General features: G+C 42.2%; 1 protein-coding gene across 1 annotated transcript; it reads right to left on the bottom strand.

The window, feature by feature from the left end:
• Positions 1-1,836: 1,836 nt before the first annotated feature.
• LOC109765482 (endoplasmic reticulum oxidoreductin-1) lies at positions 1,837-5,927 on the bottom strand. The gene is made up of 10 exons (XM_020324263.4): positions 5,620-5,927; positions 5,386-5,517; positions 4,547-4,802; positions 4,337-4,447; positions 3,524-3,642; positions 3,332-3,436; positions 3,018-3,220; positions 2,809-2,932; positions 2,249-2,412; positions 1,837-2,156 (listed from the first exon to the last, which is right to left on the bottom strand). Exons 1-9 carry the CDS (start codon positions 5,785-5,787, stop codon positions 2,263-2,265), a joined length of 1,368 nt encoding a protein of 455 aa, XP_020179852.1. The 5' UTR covers positions 5,788-5,927; the 3' UTR covers positions 1,837-2,156; positions 2,249-2,262.
• Positions 5,928-21,928: the final 16,001 nt, after the last annotated feature.

The following is a 21,928-nucleotide window of genomic DNA, read 5'->3' on the forward strand; positions in this document are numbered from 1 at the left end:
TTCCACTTGGACTAGTTTAGTTCCGGGAGAAAAATCCAAGTGTGTACCCACTTTTCTTTTCTTGCATGCAGCAATCCGCAAAAAAGAACGGCTGGTGTTGCGATGCTGTCGCCACCGTTTTCCGCAATCCCAGCGGCTACATGTGATGTGACCGTCACAACTGCACAACCATCCATCTGCTCAAGTCGTCATTCATAGTTTGCATCCCATCGACTGAAGTCAACCACCGAATCGTTAGACTTTCCTATGAGGATGGCTTTGAGATTATTTTCTTTCTTCTTGTATGCCGATTTGTTTGGTGTTATCAACAATAAATAATACTCTCTCCGTTCGGAAATACTTGTCGGATAAATGAATAAAAATAGATGTAGCTAGATAAATCCATTTTTTTCAACTAGTATTTCTGGCAGAGGGGGTATATAGTTGTGTGTATTACTTGATGCGAGAGTTTTTTCCTCTGAAAAAACAAACAATGATGCTTCTCGTGCATTATCTCAACGAAAATAGTAGCAAATAGTAGACCCTAACATATATGCCATCAATAAGGGAGGTTGAAACGGTGACCATAGGACAAAATGAAAGCCAACCCCAGACTTGAAACCTGCAGATGGAAACGCATGCGCCATTTTTCCCTGTAAGCAAATGATTATGATGCTGCCGAAACTGCACCACTTTTCCTCAACAAAACGCAGCGTGGCGCCGCTTGATGCTCTGTAAGGCTGTGTGACAACCTGCAGGCAGCAGGCAGGCCGATGGGAGCTGCCGGCCGGCCGGCCTTGTCCCGGCGCCGTGGAAGTCGCTGGGCATGATCAGGCTGCTCAGACCTCAGTGCTCGATCACGGGTGTGCCTGACAGCTATCACTGGCTTTCGGGCCGCCTCCGGAGGGCCGTCCCTTTGACCGACTGTTGGGTGGGAGAAGGGGGTTCCGACCCGGCGGCGGCCTCCAGTCTCCGGCTGATCGCCGGCGAGGCCCTGCCCTCTGCCACAAGAGCGTCAAGAACCTGCCTGTACCTCGGCCATTTCATATTTGCCGGCTGGTATCTGCTGCTTCTGTTACTGTAACTGTGTTCAGTTCTGCCACACCATGGGAGCGAGCGTGGATGTGACCAAGCTCTTCTTTACGGACATTGTTGGCTACAGCGACGGCCTCTCTTTTCCTCGCAACATCACTGACCTGCCTGCAGCAGGCTTGACATATGTATGTGCCAAAGTAGTCTGATACAAGGAAGCTCCATAACCGATCACTGTGTATCCCACTAGCTCCTGCTCTCTGCGACGCAGCCAACATGTGCTAAACTCCAGCGCCATCCTCATAACAGGTTGAGCATATAATAGTCACAATGTACAACAAAGTTTGGAGTTAGAAGGCATCATCTATCACTGTTTTGCTGGTGGTAGGACCTCTCACCTCGGCTCGGCTCCTTCCTGACAACAAGATTTTCACCTAGTGGCATCTACTTCCTCCGTTCCAAAATATAAGTCTTTCTAGAGATTCCAATAGATGACTACATACGAAGCAAAATGAATGAATTTACACTTTAAAATATGTCTACATACATCCGTATGTTATAGTCCATTTGAAATGTCTAAAAAGACTTATATTTTGGAACGGAGGGAGTAGTTTATAAAACCTTCCGATATTTTTTCAAGAAGACAAAATCTTCCGATATCGTAGTGACCATCTTCTGTAGCTCACGACACATGCTATATTATTTCAAGAAGTGTCGATTTTAGTTGTTACAAACTGGCGATCACAACACACGCTATCTTTCCGTCGTTTCCAAGAACAATGGTGAACATATAATCAAGTTGATGAAACATGCAAACAGTTTGGATTGACAAACGGCCTTACTTCGTTAGCAGTCATATGTATTATCAGTCAACGGAGGAAAGATAAAATGTCACTAACTGGAAGTTCGACAGAAAAGAGGTGAAGTCTACACTACATACAAAATTTGAAAGGGATATGTCCCACTAAAACTGAAAGAAAAAAAGGGGTAAACTTGTCTTTGTTTGGCTTCCAAAGTTTTCTACATATCTTTTGTCTACGATCTGTAGAACCCTAGGAAGCTGCTCCCTGCATGTACATCACTCTCCCAGTATGGAGAAGAGGAGTTATAGAAACAACTTGCCCTCTTGCATCTTTGCAGAATACCTGTAGAAATAAATAGATAGAAAAACAAGGGTGTGAGGAATCAAAGTCAGACAACAAATCTATACCACTCAAGAGCAGGAGGGAACACTTACGGTTTCACATTTGGTCAGGAAGCCCCCTTTTGCAAAGTTGAAAAGCTCTGTTGTTTAATGATTTCCTGGCTGGACGATCCTGTTTCATGTACAAACTTGACAGATTCTGACAGCCTATTCAGAAGATTTACCAGTGCAATGACCTCATTTCGCTGCAGCTGGAACTGAATGATTACCATGAAACATTATTAGACAAATTGATATGGTGAACATCCAAATGAACTCAAAAGGTAAACCTGTTATTCCATAGGGAATGTAGAAAACAATACTGCAAAGTCTATTCTCTCTTAATTAATATACGCGGCAAATCTTTTGCCCGTTTAAAAAAAAACAATACAGCAAAGCATCATGAACTGTGAGCTAGTGTCGTATAAAGACGGTATGTCGAAGACTACTCTCACCAATCATACATCATATACCATATATTAAGTTATACTCCCTCCGTCCATAATATAAGAGCGTTTTTGACATTACACTAGTGTCAAAAACGCTCTTATATTATGGGACAGAGGGAATATATTGCAAAGCGGTCGCGGTTAAAATGCAAATGAACAGCATACCTGTTGATTCAAATTGTTCTCTCCATCAACAGAAAATAGAATCTTCAGCGCTGTTCCAAGCCCAAGAACTTGAAGCTTTCCCCATAATCGACACTTCTCACAACCAACACAGTCCATAATTGCACTATAAACAGAATGTTGCAGTGGGTGCGGTTTCAAGTTAGTGAAACGCATAATATAAATTGAAGCAGAGAGATTAAGGCACATACCTGATATTTCTAAACTGCTTCTGGATCTCCTGCTTTAACTCAGGGCCATTTTCACCTTGCCACAGTTTTGCTTCATCAAAAGGTAATGGACATGCAGATCTTAACTTGTGGTTGTAAAGCAATTGCCTCACTAAAGATTGTGTTTTCAAGTCCTCTTCAGGATTGCCAGTGTTGTACTCTGCCTGCTCAAGGTAATCTGCCGCCTAAAAGATAGCAAACAAATTGTCACTCACGACAAGCTTTAGGCCAAAGCAACTCAACAGATTAATCTTTAAAATCAAAGATTAAGTTTTAATCAAGGAAGAAATAGGAACCTTAGTCACTGCCCGAAGAACAAATAGGTATGTGAAGTACAGATTTTCGACACGCTCTGGGTACTTCAGAACACGGTCATGCAACAACGAAAGATTATGTCCCCACTGTAATCATATACACCAAACTTGTCAAATCAAGTACAAAAATCGTCTAATAAGCACCAAACTAAGTGTAGAGTAGTAGATAGATACCAAGTTAGCAGATTCATCAAGAAGATAATCATAAGCAATATGTACAGATATTGAGGAGTGCAATCCTGAAATTAGCTTGTAAAGTGCCTTCTTCTCCTGGCACATATCTTCTGAAGGATCTGCGAAAATAAAATGAAGTTTGAATAAGGCTTGTCCAGACAATTGTAGCGGTATAAGCAACGCTAGACACTACACCATTCAACTTGGCTACAACAGGCAACTGTACCATTAGGGATGCGCGGGCGTCTCGCATATCCCACAAAACCAGCAAATCAGTTCACTTCTGGCCGGATAATTAACACTAAACTAGAAACGAATTTGTGCTATCATGTAGCGCGCAAACCCGCCCGCTTTGCATCCCTACGTACCATACCATAGAAGAGGAATAAATAAGCAACACACACTGCTCATAAGTGGTTGTTTAGAGCACTGCCAGCAGACTAAAACTTGAAGGTACTTCCTTTTGTTACATATAAGTATCCCACAGAAGGAACCATCCAATCTTAATCTTAGAGTACAACCACACAAGTGAACTTAGTTTGAATTGTTGTGCATTCTCTAAGGGAAGTACTCCCTCCGTTTGTTTTTATAAGACGTTCAGACAACTAGCTTTGTGCTGTTTTGAACAGTGTCTGAAAGTCTAAAACGTCTTATAAAAATAAACAGAGGTAGTATCATGCAACTTACAGGCACATCAATGATTCATTTAATATGTTGTGGATTCAGCCATAATGTACTTACAAACAAAAGGATTCTATAGGTCAACTGCAGTCAGAATGGACATGTGAGAAAAAACGGAGAACATATGCTTACATTTTGGGCAATTTTCTTTGTAGATAGCGTCCCATATCCTTCTAGCTGAATCACCAGTATAACCAGTATAACGTTCAGGATTAAGTTGAAGATTCACATAAGTCATCTCAGCTGGAACAGGGATACATTTTTGTTAATCATCAGATTTTCAGGGATGCATAAAGAAGAATTAAAGCACGAACGATGTACAAAAATGAGGAAACAATGTACCATTATCCGTCTCATCATCTGATGTCCATGGATTGTCGGTTTCAACCCACCCTTTGAAAACCTTGGTGTCAAGGGTTCTATCAACCGTGGCTTCTGGTTTTCCTTCTTGACAGATCATGTTTTCAGGAGAAAGGCCACTGTAAGGCTTCTTGAATGGTTCGGGAAATTCATTATCTGGGCACTCGCATACACTACAGTCCCTGAGCCGACACATGCCATCATCAGGCCAAAAAGGGCAGTCACACCACAACTTAACCTAAACAAGGAAATAAATAACCCAAGACTTAGAACAAATAAATGAATGGTTGTAATGTTGATTTTCAGGGATAGCATTTCTGTACAATCATACAGTAGCTAACAATTATAGTAACCACAAAACATGTAACATTGGCTATGTTACCCTTAGCAGCAGCAACATCAAATAACAAACATATATCAGTGGCTTATCCTAAATAAAAACAGATTTGGTGCTCTATCACTTGGCTAAAAGGCCATCAACCTTATCTGAGCTAAGAATGATGTACGAAAGGAAGGGATAGGAACCAAGAATCGCCCTAGGAGACCCAACAGCTATCAATGAAGTGCGGTAATCTAGTGGAGAATTATACAGTTGCCACCGGTCTCCCACATATCCAATTCCGTTACACAAACAGCAGAGCAAAAAAATTGGCTCTATACTTATGGAGTAAATGATCCGATCAAACATACACCACTACATAACTCTAGCATGTCGAGCTGGCTATCACAGTTCTTAACATGGAAACATCACAATATGCACTTCCCATAAGCTAGTTCACACATAACAAAACCGTTAAAACAGAAGAGCAGAATTTGCTTACCTTGAAGTACCTGAAGAAGGGCAGAGCGACGAGGTCCTGCAGGATCGGGTTGAGCACCTCCTCGTTGATGGCGTCCACCGTCTCGTAGTCGCAGCAGCAGTCCTCCACCATCCCCGTGTACTTCCTCGCGCCCTGATGAATCAAACACGCAGCACCGCCCCCAAAACCGCATCGTCAGACCAAAACCCGAGAGCAGAAAGCCAATCACGAGACCAAGGGCGGGGGGAGCCTTACGGGGCAGCCGCAGCCTCCGCCGCGCGAGAGGGACGAAATGGAGGGGAAGCCCCGGGAGCTCAGGGCCACGGCGAGGAGCGCCACGAGGAGGGCCCCCGCGGCCGCCGCCCATCGCCTCCGCCTCCGGCGCACGGCCCCGTCCGCCTCGGGAGGGGGCCCCTCTGACATCCCGCACCGGGGTGGAAGCTTCTAGAAGCGAGATCTGACCGAACGGCGGCGGCGGAGGAATTTTCTCGCCGTGTTCGCAGTCGGGGCGTTGGCGGTTGGGAAAATCGCGTAGGCGGCTTGCTGCTACTAATACAGAGGCTGCGGTGGAAGAATCCGCGTGCGTGCCTCGGTTTACCCTCTGCTTGTCGGAACTGGCGATGCTGTGCACGGAATGATGGATCGGACGGCGTATGTAGGCCTGGGCGCGTCTGGACGGCTGGGATATGGCCGGATGACGTGGTTGTGCACCTGTGGGCTGCGCTTGACCAACAGCTCATTGACCAGCTCGCACGACACGTTAACTAAGCTTCGCACGGTGCCGACGTCAAAAGAAAAAAAAACTTCGCACGGTGCCTTCGCGGGGTTGGCGTCTAGAGGAAATCTCTCCTTCGTTCCTCTACCTGTACACCACTTTCTCCACCGGCCCCAAATATCCCTGTTTCAATCGCTCTCAAATCTCAATTCTCTTCTTAATTAATCGGCGAGGTAAAACTTTTGCCTTGGTTTTGAAAAAAAATCTCCATGCACCAGCCGCCTGCCCCAATCCCACCTCTCTCTATGAGGCTGCCCCGGTATTCTCCCCCTCAGAAACCCCACACGTAGGCAACAACAACAGCACAAGACGTGTCTTTCAAGCCATCAGATATGTCTTCCTCTTTGTCCCTAAACTCCCATCCCGGCATCGTTTAACTTATGCCTCGAAGTCACAGCACCGAGCATGGGGGAGAGAGGCGGAGTCGCCATGCAAGTTGAGAATATCCACAAGCTGCATAGCATGCCTAAATATGTTGTGTCGTGCAGGGATTCCATTTTCACTAGCACATTCTGACAAACATTTCTGAAGAAGACAGGTGTGAATTGCTCATGGGCTTTGCTTACCACCAACTACTGATGGCCACATTGAAAGAGTCAACCAACGTAGAATGTTACTTGAGAAAGACTAGCCACAGTAACATAGACTAGTAACATGCATATGTTACTAGTCTATATTACTACCTCTATAGTGGGGAGTAACATATGTGTAGTACTCCCTCCGTTCCTAAATATAAGTCTTTTTAGAGATTTCAAATGGACTACCACATACGGATGTATATAGACACATTTTAGAGTCTAGATTCATTCATTTTGCTATGTAGTCACTTGTTGAAATCTCTAGAAAGACCTATATTTAGGAACGAAGGGAGTAACATACAACACTCTATTTATTAGGCTATAGACTCATCTTGCCTTGATATGTGTGATGTTACTCATACTATTAGTAACTAGCTAATATCCCGCTATGTTACCACTTTGCTCTCTTTCTTCATTTATTGCTTGCCACATCATCTATTTTATCTAGATATGTGTGATGTTACTATCTATGTTACTCCCATTGTGGGTAGTCTTAGTGCTCATACCAAAAAGTGCTCCAAATGGCTTGCCCTATGTGAGTTATGGTATAACACAAATTTGGCAATCTGCATTAGGAAAGTCCCCTCTTGAAATTCGGTATGGTCATGTTCCGAGGTAGTACTTTGGCATTTAGGCTTCCGATTCGGTTGATCCGGTGGATATTCATCAATGGATGGATGATCGAGTCAATATTTACTTCGAGCACAACACAAGTTGAAGTCTCGGACAGGTAAGAAAAACAGTGAGAAGATTTTTCCAGAAAGGTGATATGGTATTATTAAAGCTTCAACCATACGTGAGGTCAATGGTTATTCATTGTGCGCACCATACAAGATATTGCAAAAGATTGGGACAATGGCCTACAAGCTCCAGCCACACCATCCAGTAAAATTCACCCGGTCTTTCATGTATCTCAATTGGAGAAATTTATTTCCCTCCCCTTTCCATCGAGTAGAGGTAGAATTCACCCGCCTATCTGACAATTGAAGAAATTTGTTCCCCCTTGCATCGAGTAGAATCCCCCCTCGGATGCAAAAAATAGTAGAATCCCCCCGGTCTTTCATGTCTCCCAATTAAAGAAATTTGTACCCCGACGCATCAGGTGGTGCCTACTATGCCTTATGTGCATGCTTCTTTGTAGATTTCACTCAAGGTTCTCCGTCGATGCATTCATCGGCAAGATCATTGCAAGCTGGCACAAGTGCTCGTGGGATGGAGTGGTGATGGGTCAGCAAGATCATCCCATGAAGGACCAAATGCCCCACCTCTTCTCATATGCAAAAGATAAAGACATCACTACTGCCATGATGAGCAACATTGAAGAGGACAGTTTTTATGAGAAGTTGCATACCCCTATTTCCTCTACTGCTGTTCAACAAAGCCATGACTTATTAGACATAATGAATGGCAGAAGCAACATCAATGACAAAGACTCATGGCAGTTCTACTGGAGTTCTAGCAAATACTCCAACAATATAATCTATTTGGAATATATTGGAAACCCACCTGATGCGCCAAAGCCCTATCAATGGATACGAAAGTCTTGCAACTTGCCAAAACAAAAATTCTTCTTCTGGTTACTCATACAAGACAGGCTAAACACCAGAGATCTACTACTCAGGAAGAACTTTTACATTGAAAACAACATATGTGAGTTATGTAATAATGAGCCTAATGAACATTTGATGCATCTATTTTTTAGTTGTGATTTGAGCCAAAACTTTTGGCTTGCACTAAGGTTTCAATTGAACATATATTATGCTCTGACAGAGATGCTGATGGATGGAAAGAAAAGAAGCAGCATAGGATTCTACAAGGAATGCTTAATTGCTGGATGTTGGAGCCCATGGAAGCATATAATCAGTTTCATCTTTGACAATAAAACTAAAAGCTTAGCCTACTGCATTGCCTGCTTCAAAGAGCACTTTGACACCATCATCAAGAAGGCAAAACCAAGTCTGAAAGAGGGAATGCAATCTTGGCTAGATTACTTGTAAATTTGTTGCTTCTGTTCATTTCTGTGTACAGACACCTGTATATGTTCCACAAATATTAATGAAAAAGAGTAACCGTGGGGGTTTCCCCGCCACGTTTGCTCAAAAAATCACAATGTGGCGCAAGTGCTCGTGAAACGGGTCAATGATGGCCACATGATGCTACTTGGGAAGATTTTGGGTCCCTACATCAAGGTTCTCCATTGACACATTCGTCGTCAAGATCATCGCAAAGCAACACAAGTGCTTATGGAATGGAGTGATGCTGACCTAGAGAATGCTACTTGGAGAAAAAAAACTCAGGAAGATTTTGAGTCCCTATGTCAAAAGTTCCCACATGCTTCGGCTACAAGCCGAAAACGGAGGATGGAAAGGAGGGGAGTTCCTATTCCGCGACTTGCATGATAAAAAACGAGTAATCGTGTAGGATGAGCAAGTTTAGCGTCGTTAATATGCTGGGCCAACTTCCGCTTGCTCGCATTTTTTTGAATGTTCGATGGCTCGCGCCTACGTTCTTTCACGTACGTTTGTCTAAAAAGACAAAAAAAATCTTTAACATACGTTGAATTACATGACCATTTTCCCCTTTCTTTTCTATTTTTTACTTTGGGCCTTCTTGAGCTTTTCCTTTCCTTTTTCTATTTTGAATACTTTTTTGCTTTTGGTCTTTTCTAGTTTATTCTTTCATTTCACAAATCTAAAAAAAATGTTCATGATTAGGAAAATATTCGCTAATTTGTAAAATGTTCATGATTTTGAGAAAAAAGTCTGGCAAGTCCTAAAATATTCACGGATTCAATTTTTTTTGTGTGATTTTGAAAAAGGGTTTGCGTATTCAAAAAAATATGTCACGATTTTGAAAAGGTATTTGCGAATATTTTTATTTCCTAGATACTTTCTAAAAATTTGTGAAAATTCTGTAATTTGCAAATTTGAACTAATGCTTATGATTTCAAAAAAAGATCGTGAATTCAAAAGGTGGTCCTGATTTTCAAAAATTATAATCACGTATTCAAAAAAATGTTCATGAATATTGAAATGTATTCACAATTTTAAAAAAATGTCTGTGAGATCATAAATTTTTTGTGGGTTCAATTTTTTCCGTGGTTTTGAAAAAAGGTTCACATATTAAAAAAATGTTCATGACTTTGGGAAAAATGTGTGGAAAATCATAAAATGTTGGCGGATTCAAAAAATGTGTGTTTGAGATTTTTTTCATGCATTCATAAATGTGAGTTTGAAAAAGAGTAAAATGCATCATAAGTCCTTAAACTATTGGAGATGTGTTAGTTTAGTCCTATAACTTCGAAAGTGCAGTTTTTGGTCCTAAAATTATTGTGGATTTATCAGTTTAGTCCTATAACTTCAAAACTGCAGTTTGGGTCCAAAAACTATGTAAGTTTGTTCATCTCATCTCCTAAGCTTGCATGACCAGCATCTAGGGTGCATTTTTAAAAATTAGCCCTTTATATGTGTTTACTTCCCCAAAAGTGGTTCATATGCTTCCACGTTGTAGTGTGTAGGACGACATCCTTCTCCCCCGGCGCGGCCACCGGGCCATCACACCTCTCTCTCATGAGATTGTCGTTGCCGTGACACCCTTGTTGTAGAGTTGTTGTGTAGGTTGTTGTTTGCGCACGAGCATGCCCACGAGTGGTGAATTGTTGTTGTTGCCGGACAACGCGGGGGAGTGCGCGGAAACCGTGAAGCTGACGCAAAGTTTAGCGAGAGTGACACAACCCAAGCAACATCCACAGGTGGGTAGCAATTGGGCGTTATGTGACGTGTCATTCTGCTGTTATGGGTTGAGGTAGAGATGATCGGTCTACTCTCCTCGCTGGAGCTCAATCAATCATGCCACTGATGACATGCAGTTTCAAAGTTATAGGACTAAACATACGCACCTTCAATAGTTTTAGGATGTAAAACTGCAGTTTTATAGTTATAGAAACAATCCGACACACCTCCAATAGTTCTAGGACCTAAAATTGTGTTTCGAAGTTATATGACTAAGCTCACACACCTCCAATAATTTCAGACTAATGATGCATTTTACTCTTATGTTCACGATTTTGAAAAAGTTCAATTTCCTGTTTTTTAATTGTGAACATTTTGTATTTGCAAATATGAATCTGCCCACGAATTCAAAAAAATGCTCATGATTTAAAAAAATGTTTGTGAATTCCAAATCTGGTCATGAATTTATTTATTTTTCACACTTTAGTATGTCTGGGAGATCATAATTCTTTTCGTGGTTTTGAAAAAGGATTCACCTATTCAAAAAATGTTCATGATTTAGAAAAAGTTTGGAAAATCATAAAATATTGGCGGATTCAATCAAATATGAGTTTGAAAAATGTTCGTGCATTCAGAAAATGGTTGTGATTTTTCAGAAAAATGGGATTTCAAAAAATGTTCATGATTTCAAAAATTTCTGATAAAACAAAATATATTCATGGTTTCTAAACATGTTCATGATTTTAAACAAATGTCCAGGAAAACAAAAATATTCGTGGTTTCAAAATATGTTCATGATTTTAAACAATTATTCATGAAAAATATAAAGGAAAATAGTAAAAACTAAAAATAAAGAAAAAATAAAGAGGAAAGAAAAAACAAAAATGTAAATAATAAAAGAACAGAAAAAACTAAATAAAAGAAATAAAAAATGAAAATGAAAATAAAAATAAAAATGCAGAAAAACTGAAATAATACGAAAAGGCGGTCCAGGAAGGTTCTCGATCCTTTCCAAAAATGGAAAAGCCCTAAACGTGGGAGCTAGTTGAGCTGGCCCAACTAGATGTCACACCAAGCATGAGGTTGTACCTGTCTATCCGCCGACCTATGCGATAAATAGGGATCATTGGAAGGAGGGTATCAATCCGCTGATGGAAAAACCAGAATCGCTGGAAGGGAGGGTGCCAATTCGCTGGTGGACAACACCTACGACAACTCATTGGACCGGTCTTCTCGACCGGTTCGTAACAAGAAATGAACACCAAATGCTATTCGGCACCTTACGTGTCCCTTTGTTCCATTCTCGCAAATGGGCGCACACCCCCTTCGTCGCGCTGGGCCAATCCATTTTGAATATATTTTCTATTTGTAAATTGCAAAAAACTGCGCGAGAGCTGGAATTTGATCCCGCGAGGGGCGGGGTTAGTGTAAGACGCGATAACCACCCCGACCACTTCACTTGTTATGATTACCTACATGTTTTGTTTTCTTTTCTTCTTTCTCATTTCTTCTTTTCCTTTTTTCTAATTTTAGAAACTTTCTTTCTTCATGATTTTTTCTAAAAAATTGATGTAAAAATTTCAATTTTTAATGATTTTTATTCAAATTTTGATGAATTTTTTTAGAATTTAATGAACTTTTTTCAAATTTGATGAACTTTTTTTCAAATTTTGATGAATTTTTTTCGAATTGTATATTTTTCCCAAATTTGATGAACTTTTTACAAAATCTTTGATTTTTTCCATTTTTTTGCGAAATGTGTTTAAAAATTGATGAAAGTTTTTTTGAATTGATGAACTTTTTAAAATTCGTAAAGTAAATTTTGAATCATGTTTTTTTAGATTTATGAACGAAGGGACGAACATCAAAAAACAACACAATGAGACAAACAAGATGAACGGACGAACACTTGCGTTGAACGAAAGGGAAAGAGCTGAGCACGTAGCTGGGCCGGCCCACGCGGGGCTACTACGAACGCCTGCCGAGCGAATCGGCGCCTAAGGCGTCGAAGAGGATGTCTCCGAAATCACTAGTTGAGGAGTACTCCTTTCAAATATCACTTCCTCGTCCCCAGGTTGCAATAACTGGCGCGCTGCATGGGTGCCACTTGTCGTAACCTAGGACTTTTCCCTTTTTCCGTAGATCTATTTATTCAAAATGTTTTATCTCTTAAACCGTGCGTCCAAATCTCAAACCGTTTTCATCGTTGGATTCCCCGCGTCGAGATTTTCAAAATTAGACACCATGTAGATAGGTTTTGACGAACTTTTTTCACGAAAAATCCGTGCCTCTCAATAAAAAATAATAGAAAACTTGTTTTTTTTGTCGTTCCCAAGAGGCACAGTCGTGGGTCTCACGGAAGCAAAATTGTGTCTCTCATGAAAGGAAAAAAAGAGAAAACACGTTTTTTTCCGGTTTCTGAGTCATGGAAGCAAAACGTGACTCCCACGGAAAGGAAAAAAAGAACACGCGTTTTTCTGTTTCCGAGAGGCACGACCGTGCCTCTCGCGAAAATAAAATCATGCCTCCCGCAGAAGCAAAAAAGAAACGCATTTTTTCTCGCAATTTGTTTTCTGATTTTTTTTCTTTGAGCAGCTAAGAAATACCGTTTAAAAACAAAAGGCCAAAAAAACAAAAAAATAGTCTAAAAAGCCAAAAACACATGCGAAAAAAAATTCGAAGAAAACATCGAGAGTGACGCACTCTCAGCCCACCCAAAGTGATCGTTGCGAGGCTTCCGAAGTGTGATCGTTAACTAGTTGTTCTCGGAGATATGTCTACGTTTGGGTCCTTGTTAGGCATTGTGACTCGTTATGTTTGGGCCCTTGTTAGAGCAACTCTAGCAGACCCCGCATCCGCCCCCGACCCGCAAAATAACCGCCAAAATGCGGGTACGGGCCGGAAAGCCTGCCCGACCAGACCCAGCATCCCGCCCCGGCCCGCAAAAATTTTTAGGGGGCGCGGCAAATTTCCGGCCCCAACCCGGGAAAACGCGGGTTTCCCCCCCGCGACTGCGGTGCCCTGCATCACAGAGAGGCAGTTGGCGGAAGGGACATTTCAGCCCGCGCTCTTTTCCCCCTTCCTTCCGCCGCCGCCCGCCCTTGCTTCCGCCCGCCCGCCGCCGGCGATTCCGGCCATATCTGCGGGCGAAATCGCTCCGCGGAGCCGCCCCACACCTTCCTGAAGGAAATATGCCCTAGAGGCAATAATAAAGTTATTATTTATTTCCTTATATCATGATAAATGTTTATTATTCATGCTAGAATTGTACTCCCTCTGTAAACTAATATAAGAGCGTTTAGATCACTACTTTAGTAACCTAAACGCTCTTATATTAGTTTACGGAGGGAGTATTAACCGGAAACTTGATACATATGTGAATACATAGACAAACAGAGTGTCACTAGTATGCCTCTACTTGACTAGCTCGTTGATCAAAGATGGTTATGTTTCCTAGCCATAGACATGAGTTGTCATTTGATTAACGGGATCACATCATTAGGAGAATGATGTGATTGACTTGACCCATTCCGTTAGCTTAGCACTCGATCGTTTAGTATGTTGCTATTGCTTTCGTCATGACTTATACATGTTCCTATGACTATGAGATTATGCAACTCCCGTTTACCGGAGGAACACTTTGTGTGCTACCAAACGTCACAACGTAACTGGGTGATTATAAAGGTGCTCTACAGGTGTCTCCGAAGGTACTTGTTGGGTTGGCGTATTTCGAGATTAGGATTTGTCACTTCGATTGTCGGAGAGGTATCTCTGGGCCCTCTCGGTAATGCACATCACTTAAGCCTTGCAAGCATTGCAACTAATGAGTTTGTTGCGAGATGATGTATTACGGAACGAGTAAAGAGACTTGCCAGTAACGAGATTGAACTAGGTATTAAGATACCGACGATCGAATCTCGGGCAAGTAACATACCGATGACAAAGGGAACAACGTATGTTGTTATGCGGTCTGACCGATAAAGATCTTCGTAGAATATGTGGGAGCCAATATGAGCATCCAGGTTCCGCTATTGGTTATTGACCGGAGACGTGTCTCGGTCATGTCTACATAGTTCTCGAACCCGTAGGGTCCGCACGCTTAACGTTTCGATGACAGTTATATTATGAGTTTATATGTTTTGATGTACCGAAGGTTGTTCAGAGTCCCGGATGTGATCACGGACATGACGAGGAGTCTCGAAATGGTTGAGACATAAAGATTGATATATTGGAAGCCTATGTTTGGATATCAGAAGTGTTCCGGGTAAAATCGGAATTTTACCGGAGTACCGGGAGGTTACCGGAACCCCCCGGCAACATAATGGTCCTTAGTGGGCCTAGGTGGAAGAGAGGAGAGGCGGCTAGGGCTGGGCCGCGCGCCCCTCCCCCCTAGTCCGAATAGGACAAGGAGAAGGGGGCGGCGCCCCCCTTCCTTCTTCTCCCTCTCCTCTTTCCCCCCTCCCAAGTCCTAATCCAACTAGGAAAAGGGAGGGAGTCCTACTCCCGGTGGGAGTAGGACTCCTCCTGGCGCGCCCCAAGGCTGGCTGCACCTCTCCCCCTTTGCTCCTTTATATACGGGGGCAGGGGGCACCCCATAGACACAACAATTGATCATTGATCTCTTAGCCGTGTGCGGTGCCCCCCTCCACCATATTACACCTCGATAATATCGTAGCGGTGCTTAGGCGAAGCCCTGCGTCGGTAGAACATCATCATCGTCACCATGCCGTCGTGCTGACGAAACTCTCCCTCAACACTCGGCTGGATCGGAGTTCGAGGGACGTCATCGAGCTGAACGTGTGCTGAACTCGGAGGTGCCGTGCGTTCGGTACTTGATCGGTCGGATCGTGAAGACGTATGACTACATCAACCGCGTTGTGTTAACGCTTCCGCTTTCGGTATACGAGGGTACGTGGACAACACTCTCCCCTCTCGTTGCTATGCATCACCATGATCTTGCGTGTGCGTAGGAATTTTTTTGAAATTACTACGTTCCCTAACAGTGGCATCCGAGCCTGGTTTTATGCGTAGATGTCATATACACGAGTAGAACACAAGTGAGTTGTGGGCGATATAAGTCATACAGCTTACCAGCATGTCATACTTTGGTTCGGCGGTATTGTTGGATGAAGCGGCCCGGACCGACATTACGCGTACGCTTACGCGAGACTGTTCTTCCGACGTGCTTTGCACAGAGGTGGCTGGCGGGTGTCAGTTTCTCCAACTTTAGTTGAACCGAGTGTGGCTATGCCCGGTCTTTGCGAAGGTTAAAACAGCACCAACTTGACAAACTATCGTTGTGGTTTTGATGCGTAGGTAAGAACGGTTCTTGCTAAGCCCGTAGCAGCCACATAAAACTTGCAACAACAAAGTAGAGGACGTCTAACTTGTTTTTGCAGGGCATGTTGTGATGTGATATGGTCAAGACATGATGCTAAATTTTATTGTATGAGATGATCATGTTTTGTAACCGAGTTATCGGCAACTGGCAGGAGCCATATGGTTGTCGCTTTATTGCATGCAATGCAATCGCCATGTAATTGTTTTACTTTATCACTAAGCGGTAGCGATAGTCGTAGAAGCAATAGTTGGCGAGACGACAACGATGCTATGATGGAGGTTAAGGTGTCGCGCCGGTGACGATGGGGATCATGACGGTGCTTCGGAGATGGAGATCACAAGCACAAGATGATGATGGCCATATCATATCACTTATATTGATTGCATGTGATGTTTATCTTTTTATGCATCTTATCTTGCTTTGATTGACGGTAGCATTATAAGATGATCCCTCACTAAATTATCAAAGTATAAGTGTTCTCCCTGAGTATGCACCGTTGCAAAAGTTCTTCGTGCTGAGACACCACGTGATGATCGGGTGTGATAGGCTCTACGTTCAAATACAACGGGTGCAAAACAGTTGCACACGCGGAATACTCAGGTTAAGCTTGACGAGCCTAGCATATAACAGATATGGCCTCGGAGCACGGAGACCGAAAGGTCGAGCGTGAATCATATAGTAGATATGATCAACATAGTGATGTTCACCATTGAAACTACTCCATCTCACGTGATGATCGGACATGGTTTAGTTGATATGGATCACGTGATCACTTAAGGATTAGAGGGATGTCTATCTAAGTGGGAGTTCTTAAGTAATATGATTAATTAAACTTAAATTTATCATGAACTTAGTCCTGATAGTATTTTGCAAATTATGTTGTAGATCAATAGCTCGCGTTGTTGCTTCCCTGTGTTTATTTTTGATATGTTCCTAGAGAAAAATTATGTTGAAAGATGTTAGTAAAAAAATGCGGATTGGATCCGTGATCTGAGGATTATCCTCATTGCTGCACAGAAGAATTATGTCCTTGATGCACCGCTAGGTGACAGACCTATTGCAGGAGCAGATGCAGACGTTATGAACGTTTGGCTAGCTCAATATGATGACTACTTGATAGTTTAGTGCACCATGCTTAACGGCTTAAAATCGGGACTTCAAAGACGTTTTGAACGTCATGGACCATATGAGATGTTCCAGGAGTTGAAGATAATATTTCAAGCAAATACCCGAGTTGAGAGATATGAAGTCTCCAACAAGTTCTATAGCTAAAAGATGGAGGAGAATAGCTCAAGCAATGAGCATGTGCTCAGATTGTCTGGGTACTACAATCGCTTGAATCAAGTGGGAGTTAATCTTCCAGATAAAATAGTGATTGACAGAATTATCTAGTCACCATCACCAAGTTAGTAGAACTTCGTGATGAACTATAGTATGCAAGGGATGACGAAAGTAATTCCCGAGCTCTTCGTGATGCTGAAATCGACGAAGGTAGAAATCAAGAAAAACATCAAGTGTTGATGGTTGACGAGACCACTAGTTTCAAGAAAAGGGCAAAGGGAAGAAGGGGAACTTCAAGAAGAACGGCAAGCAAGTTGCTGCTCAAGTGAAGAAGCATAAGTCTGGTCCTAAGCCTGAGACTAAGTGCTTCTACTGCAAAGGGACTGGTCACTGGAAGCGGAACTACCTCAAGTATTTGGGGGATAAGAAGGATGGCAAAGTGAACAAAGGTATACTGGATATACATGTTATTGATGTGTACTTTACTAGTGTTTATAGCAACCCCTCGGCATTTGATACTGGTTCAGTTGCTAAGAGTAGTAACTCGAAACGGGAGTTGCAGAATAAACAGAGACTAGTAAAAGGCGAGGTGACGATGTGTGTTGGAAGTAGTTCCAAGATTGATATGATCATCATCGCACACTCCCTATACTTTCGGGATTAGTGTTGAAACTAAATAAGTGTTATTTGGTGTTTGCGTTGAGCATGAATATGATTTGATCATGTTTGTTGCAATACGTTTATTCATTTAAATTAGAGAATAATTGTTGTTCTGTTTACATGAATAAAACCTTCTATGGTCATACACCCAATAAAATGGTTTGTTGGATCTCGATCGTAGTGATACACATATTCATAATAATGAAGCCAAAAGATGCAAAGTTAATAATGATAGTGCAACTCATTTGTGGCACTGCCGTTTAGGTCATATCGGTGTAAAGCGCATGAAGAAACTCCATACTGATGGACTTTTGGAACCACTTGATTATGAATCACTTGGTACTTGCGAACCGTGCCTCATGGGAAAGATGAATAAAACACCGTTCTCCGGAACTATGGAGAGAGCAACAGATTTGTTGGAAATCATACATACAGATGTATGTGGTCCGATGAATATTGAGGCTCGTGGCGGATATCGTTATTTTCTCACCTTCACAGATGATTTGAGCAGATATGGGTATATCTACTTAATGAAACATAAGTCTGAAACATTTGAAAATTTCAAAGAATTTCAGAGTGAAGTTGAAAATCATCGTAACAAGAAAATAAAATTTCTACGATCTGATCGTGGAGGAGAATATTTGAGTTATGAGTTTGGTCTTCATTTGAAACAATGCGGAATAGTTTCGCAACTCACGCCACCCGGAACACCACAGCGTAATGGTGTGTCCGAACGTCGTAATCGTACTTTACTAGATATGGTGCGATCTATGATGTCTCTTACTGATTTACCACTATCGTTTTGGGGTTATGCATTAGAGATAGCTGCATTCACGTTAAATAGGGTACCATCTAAATCCGTTGAGACGACATCTTATGAACTGTGGTTTGGAAAGAAACCAAAGTTGTCGTTTCTTAAAGTTTAGGGTTGCGATGCTTATGTGAAAAAGTTTCATCCTGATAAGCTCAAACCCAAAACGGAGAAATGTGTCTTCATAGGATACCCAAAGGAGACAGTTGGGTACACCTTCTATCACAAATCCGAAGGCAAGACATTCGTTGCTAAGAATGGATCCTTTCTAGAGAAGGAGTTTCTCTCGAAAGAAGTGAGTGGGAGGAAAGTAGAACTTGATGACGTAATTGTACCTTCTCCCTTATTGGAAAGTAGATCATCGCAGAAACCAGTTTCTGTGACGCCTATACCAATTAGTGAGGAAGTTAATGATGATGATCATGGAACTTCAGATCAAGTTATTACTGAACCTCGTAGGTCAACCAGAGTAAGATCCGCACCAGAGTGGTACGGTAATCCTGTTCTGGAGGTTATGTTACTAGACCATGACGAACCTACGAACTATGAGGAAGCGATGATGAGCCCAGAATCCGCAAAATGGCTTGAGGCCATGAAATCTGAGATGAGATCCATGTACGAGAATAAAGTATGGACTTTGATTGACTTGCCCAATGATTGGAGAGCCATTGAGATTAAATGGATCTTCAAGAGGAAGACGGACGCTGATAGTAGTGTTACTATCTACAAAGCTAGAATTGTCGCAAAAGGTTTTCGACAAGTTTAAGGTGTTGACTACGATGAGAGTTCCTCACTCGTATCTATGCTTAAGTCTGTCCAAATCATGTTAGCAATTGCCACATTTTATGAAATCTGGCAAATGGATAAACAAAACTGCATTCCTTAATGGATTTATTAAAGAAGAGTTGTATATGATGCAACCAGAAGGTTTTGTCAATCCTAAAGGTGCTAACAAAATATGCATGCTCCAGCGATCCATCTATGAACTGGTGCAAGCATCTCGGAGTTGGAATATACGCTTTGATAAGTTGATCAAAGGATATAGTTTTATACAGACTTGCGGTGAAGCCTGTATTTACAAGAAAGTGAGTGGGAGCACTACAGCATTTCCGATAAGTATATGTGAATGACATATTGTTGATCGGAAATAATGTAGAATTATTCTGCAAAGCATAAAGGAGTGTTTGAAAGGAGTTTTTTAAAGAAAGACCTCGGTGAAGCTGCTTACATATTGAGCATCAAGATCTATAGAGATAGATCAAGACGCTTGATAAGTTTTTTCAATGAGTACATACCTTAACAAGATTTTGAAGTCGTTCAAAATGGAACAGTCAAAGAAAGAGTTTCTTGCCTGTGTTACAAGGTGTGAAATTGAGTAAGACTCAAAGCCCGACCACGGCAGAAGATAGAAAAAGAATGAAAGTCATTCCCTATGCCTCGGCCATAGGTTCTATAAAGTATGCCATGCTGTGTACCAGATCTATTGTATACCCTACACTGATTTTGTCAAGGGAGTACAATAGTGATCTAGGAGTAGATCACTGGACAGCGGTCAAAATTATCCTTAGTGGAATAAGGATATGTTTCTCGATTATGGAAGTGACAAAAGTTTCGTCGTAAAGGGTTACATCGATGCAAGTTTTTGACACTAATCTAGATGACTCTAAGTCTCGGTCTAGATACATATTGAAAGTGGGAGCAATTAGCTAGAGTAGCTCCGTCCAGAGCATTGTAGACATAGAAATTTGCAAAAAACTTACGGATCTGAATGTGACAGACCCGTTGACTAAAATTATCTCACAAGCAAAACATGATCACACCTTAGTACTCTTTGGGTGTTAATCACATAGCGATGTGAACTAGATTACTGACTCTAGTAAACCTTTTGGGTGTTGGTCACATGACGATGTGAACTATGGGTGTTAATCGCATGGTGATGTGAACTATTGATGTTAAATCACATGGCGATGTGAACTAGATTATTGACTCTAGTGCAAGTGGGAGACTGAAGGAAATATGCCCTTGAGGCAATAATAAAGTTATTATTTATTTCCTTATATCATGATAAATGTTTTTTATTCATGCTAGAATTGTATTAACCGGAAACTTGATACATGTGTGAATACATAGACAAACAGAGTGTCACTAGTATGCCTCTACTTGACTAGCTCGTTGATCAAAGATGGTTATGTTTCCTATCCATAGACATGAGTTGTCATTTGATTAACGGGATCACATCATTAGGAGAATGATGTGATTGACTTGACCCATTCCGTTAGCTTAGCACTCGATCGTTTAGTATGTTGCTATTGCTTTCGTCATGACTTATACATGTTCCTATGACTATGAGATTATGCAACTCCCGTTTACCGGAGGAACACTTTGTGTGCTACCAAACATCACAACGTAACTGGGTGATTATAAAGGTGCTCTACAGGTGTCTCCGAAGGTACTTGTTGGGTTGGCGTATTTCGAGATTAGGATTTGTCACTCCGATTGTCGGAGAGGTATCTCTGGGCCCTCTCGGTAATGCACATCACTTAAGCCTTGCAAGCATTGCAACTAATGAGTTTGTTGCGAGATGATGTATTACGGAACGAGTAAAGAGACTTGCCGGTAACGAGATTGAACTAGGTATTAAGATACCGACGATCGAATCTCGGGCAAGTAACATACCGATGACAAAGGGAACAACGTATGTTGTTATGCGGTCTGACCGATAAAGATCTTCGTAGAATATGTGGGAGCTAATATGAGCATCCAGGTTCCGCTATTGGTTATTGACCGGAGACGTGTCTCGGTCATGTCTACATAGTTCTCGAACCCGTAGGGTTCGCACGCTTAATGTTTCGATGACAGTTATATTATGAGTTTATATGTTTTGATGTACCGAAGGTTGTTCGGAGTCCCGGATGTGATCACGAACATGACGAGGAGTCTCGAAATGGTCGAGACATAAAGATTGATATATTGGAAGCCTATGTTTGGATATCGGAAGTGTTCCGGGTGAAATTGGGATTTTACCGGAGTACCGGGAGGTTACCGGAACCCCCCGGCAACATAATGGGCCTTAGTGGGCCTAGGTGGAAGAAAGGAGAGGCGGCTAGGGCTGGGCCGCGTGCCCCTCCCCCTAGTCTGAATAGGACAAGGAGAAGGGGGCGGCGCCCCCCTTCCTTCTTCTCCCTCTCCTCTTTCCCCCTCCCAAGTCCTAATCCAACTAGGAAAAGGGGGGAGTCCTACTCCCGGTGGGAGTAGGACTCCTCCTGGCGCGCCCCAAGGCTGGCCGCACCTCTCCCCCTTTGCTCCTTTATATACGGGGGCAGGGGGGCACCCCATAGACACAACAATTGATCATTGATCTCTTAGCCGTGTGCGGTGCCCCCCTCC

The sequence above is a fragment of the Aegilops tauschii genome, chromosome 4 (genome assembly GCF_002575655.3).
Source record: "Aegilops tauschii subsp. strangulata cultivar AL8/78 chromosome 4, Aet v6.0, whole genome shotgun sequence".
In the NCBI taxonomy this organism is placed as follows: Eukaryota; Viridiplantae; Streptophyta; class Magnoliopsida; order Poales; family Poaceae; genus Aegilops; species Aegilops tauschii.

Bases quoted from the DNA above. Each gene is read 5' to 3' on its own strand.
- LOC109765482 (XM_020324263.4), bottom strand. From the start codon at position 5,787: ATGTCAGAGGGGCCCCCTCCCGAGGCGGACGGGGCCGTGCGCCGGAGG. The intron at 5,518-5,619 runs GTAAGGCTCCCC...TTGATTCATCAG, and splicing joins GCGGAGGCTGCGGCTGCCCC to GGCGCGAGGAAGTACACGGG. The intron at 4,448-4,546 runs GTACATTGTTTC...TCCCTGTTCCAG, and splicing joins AGATGATGAGACGGATAATG to CTGAGATGACTTATGTGAAT.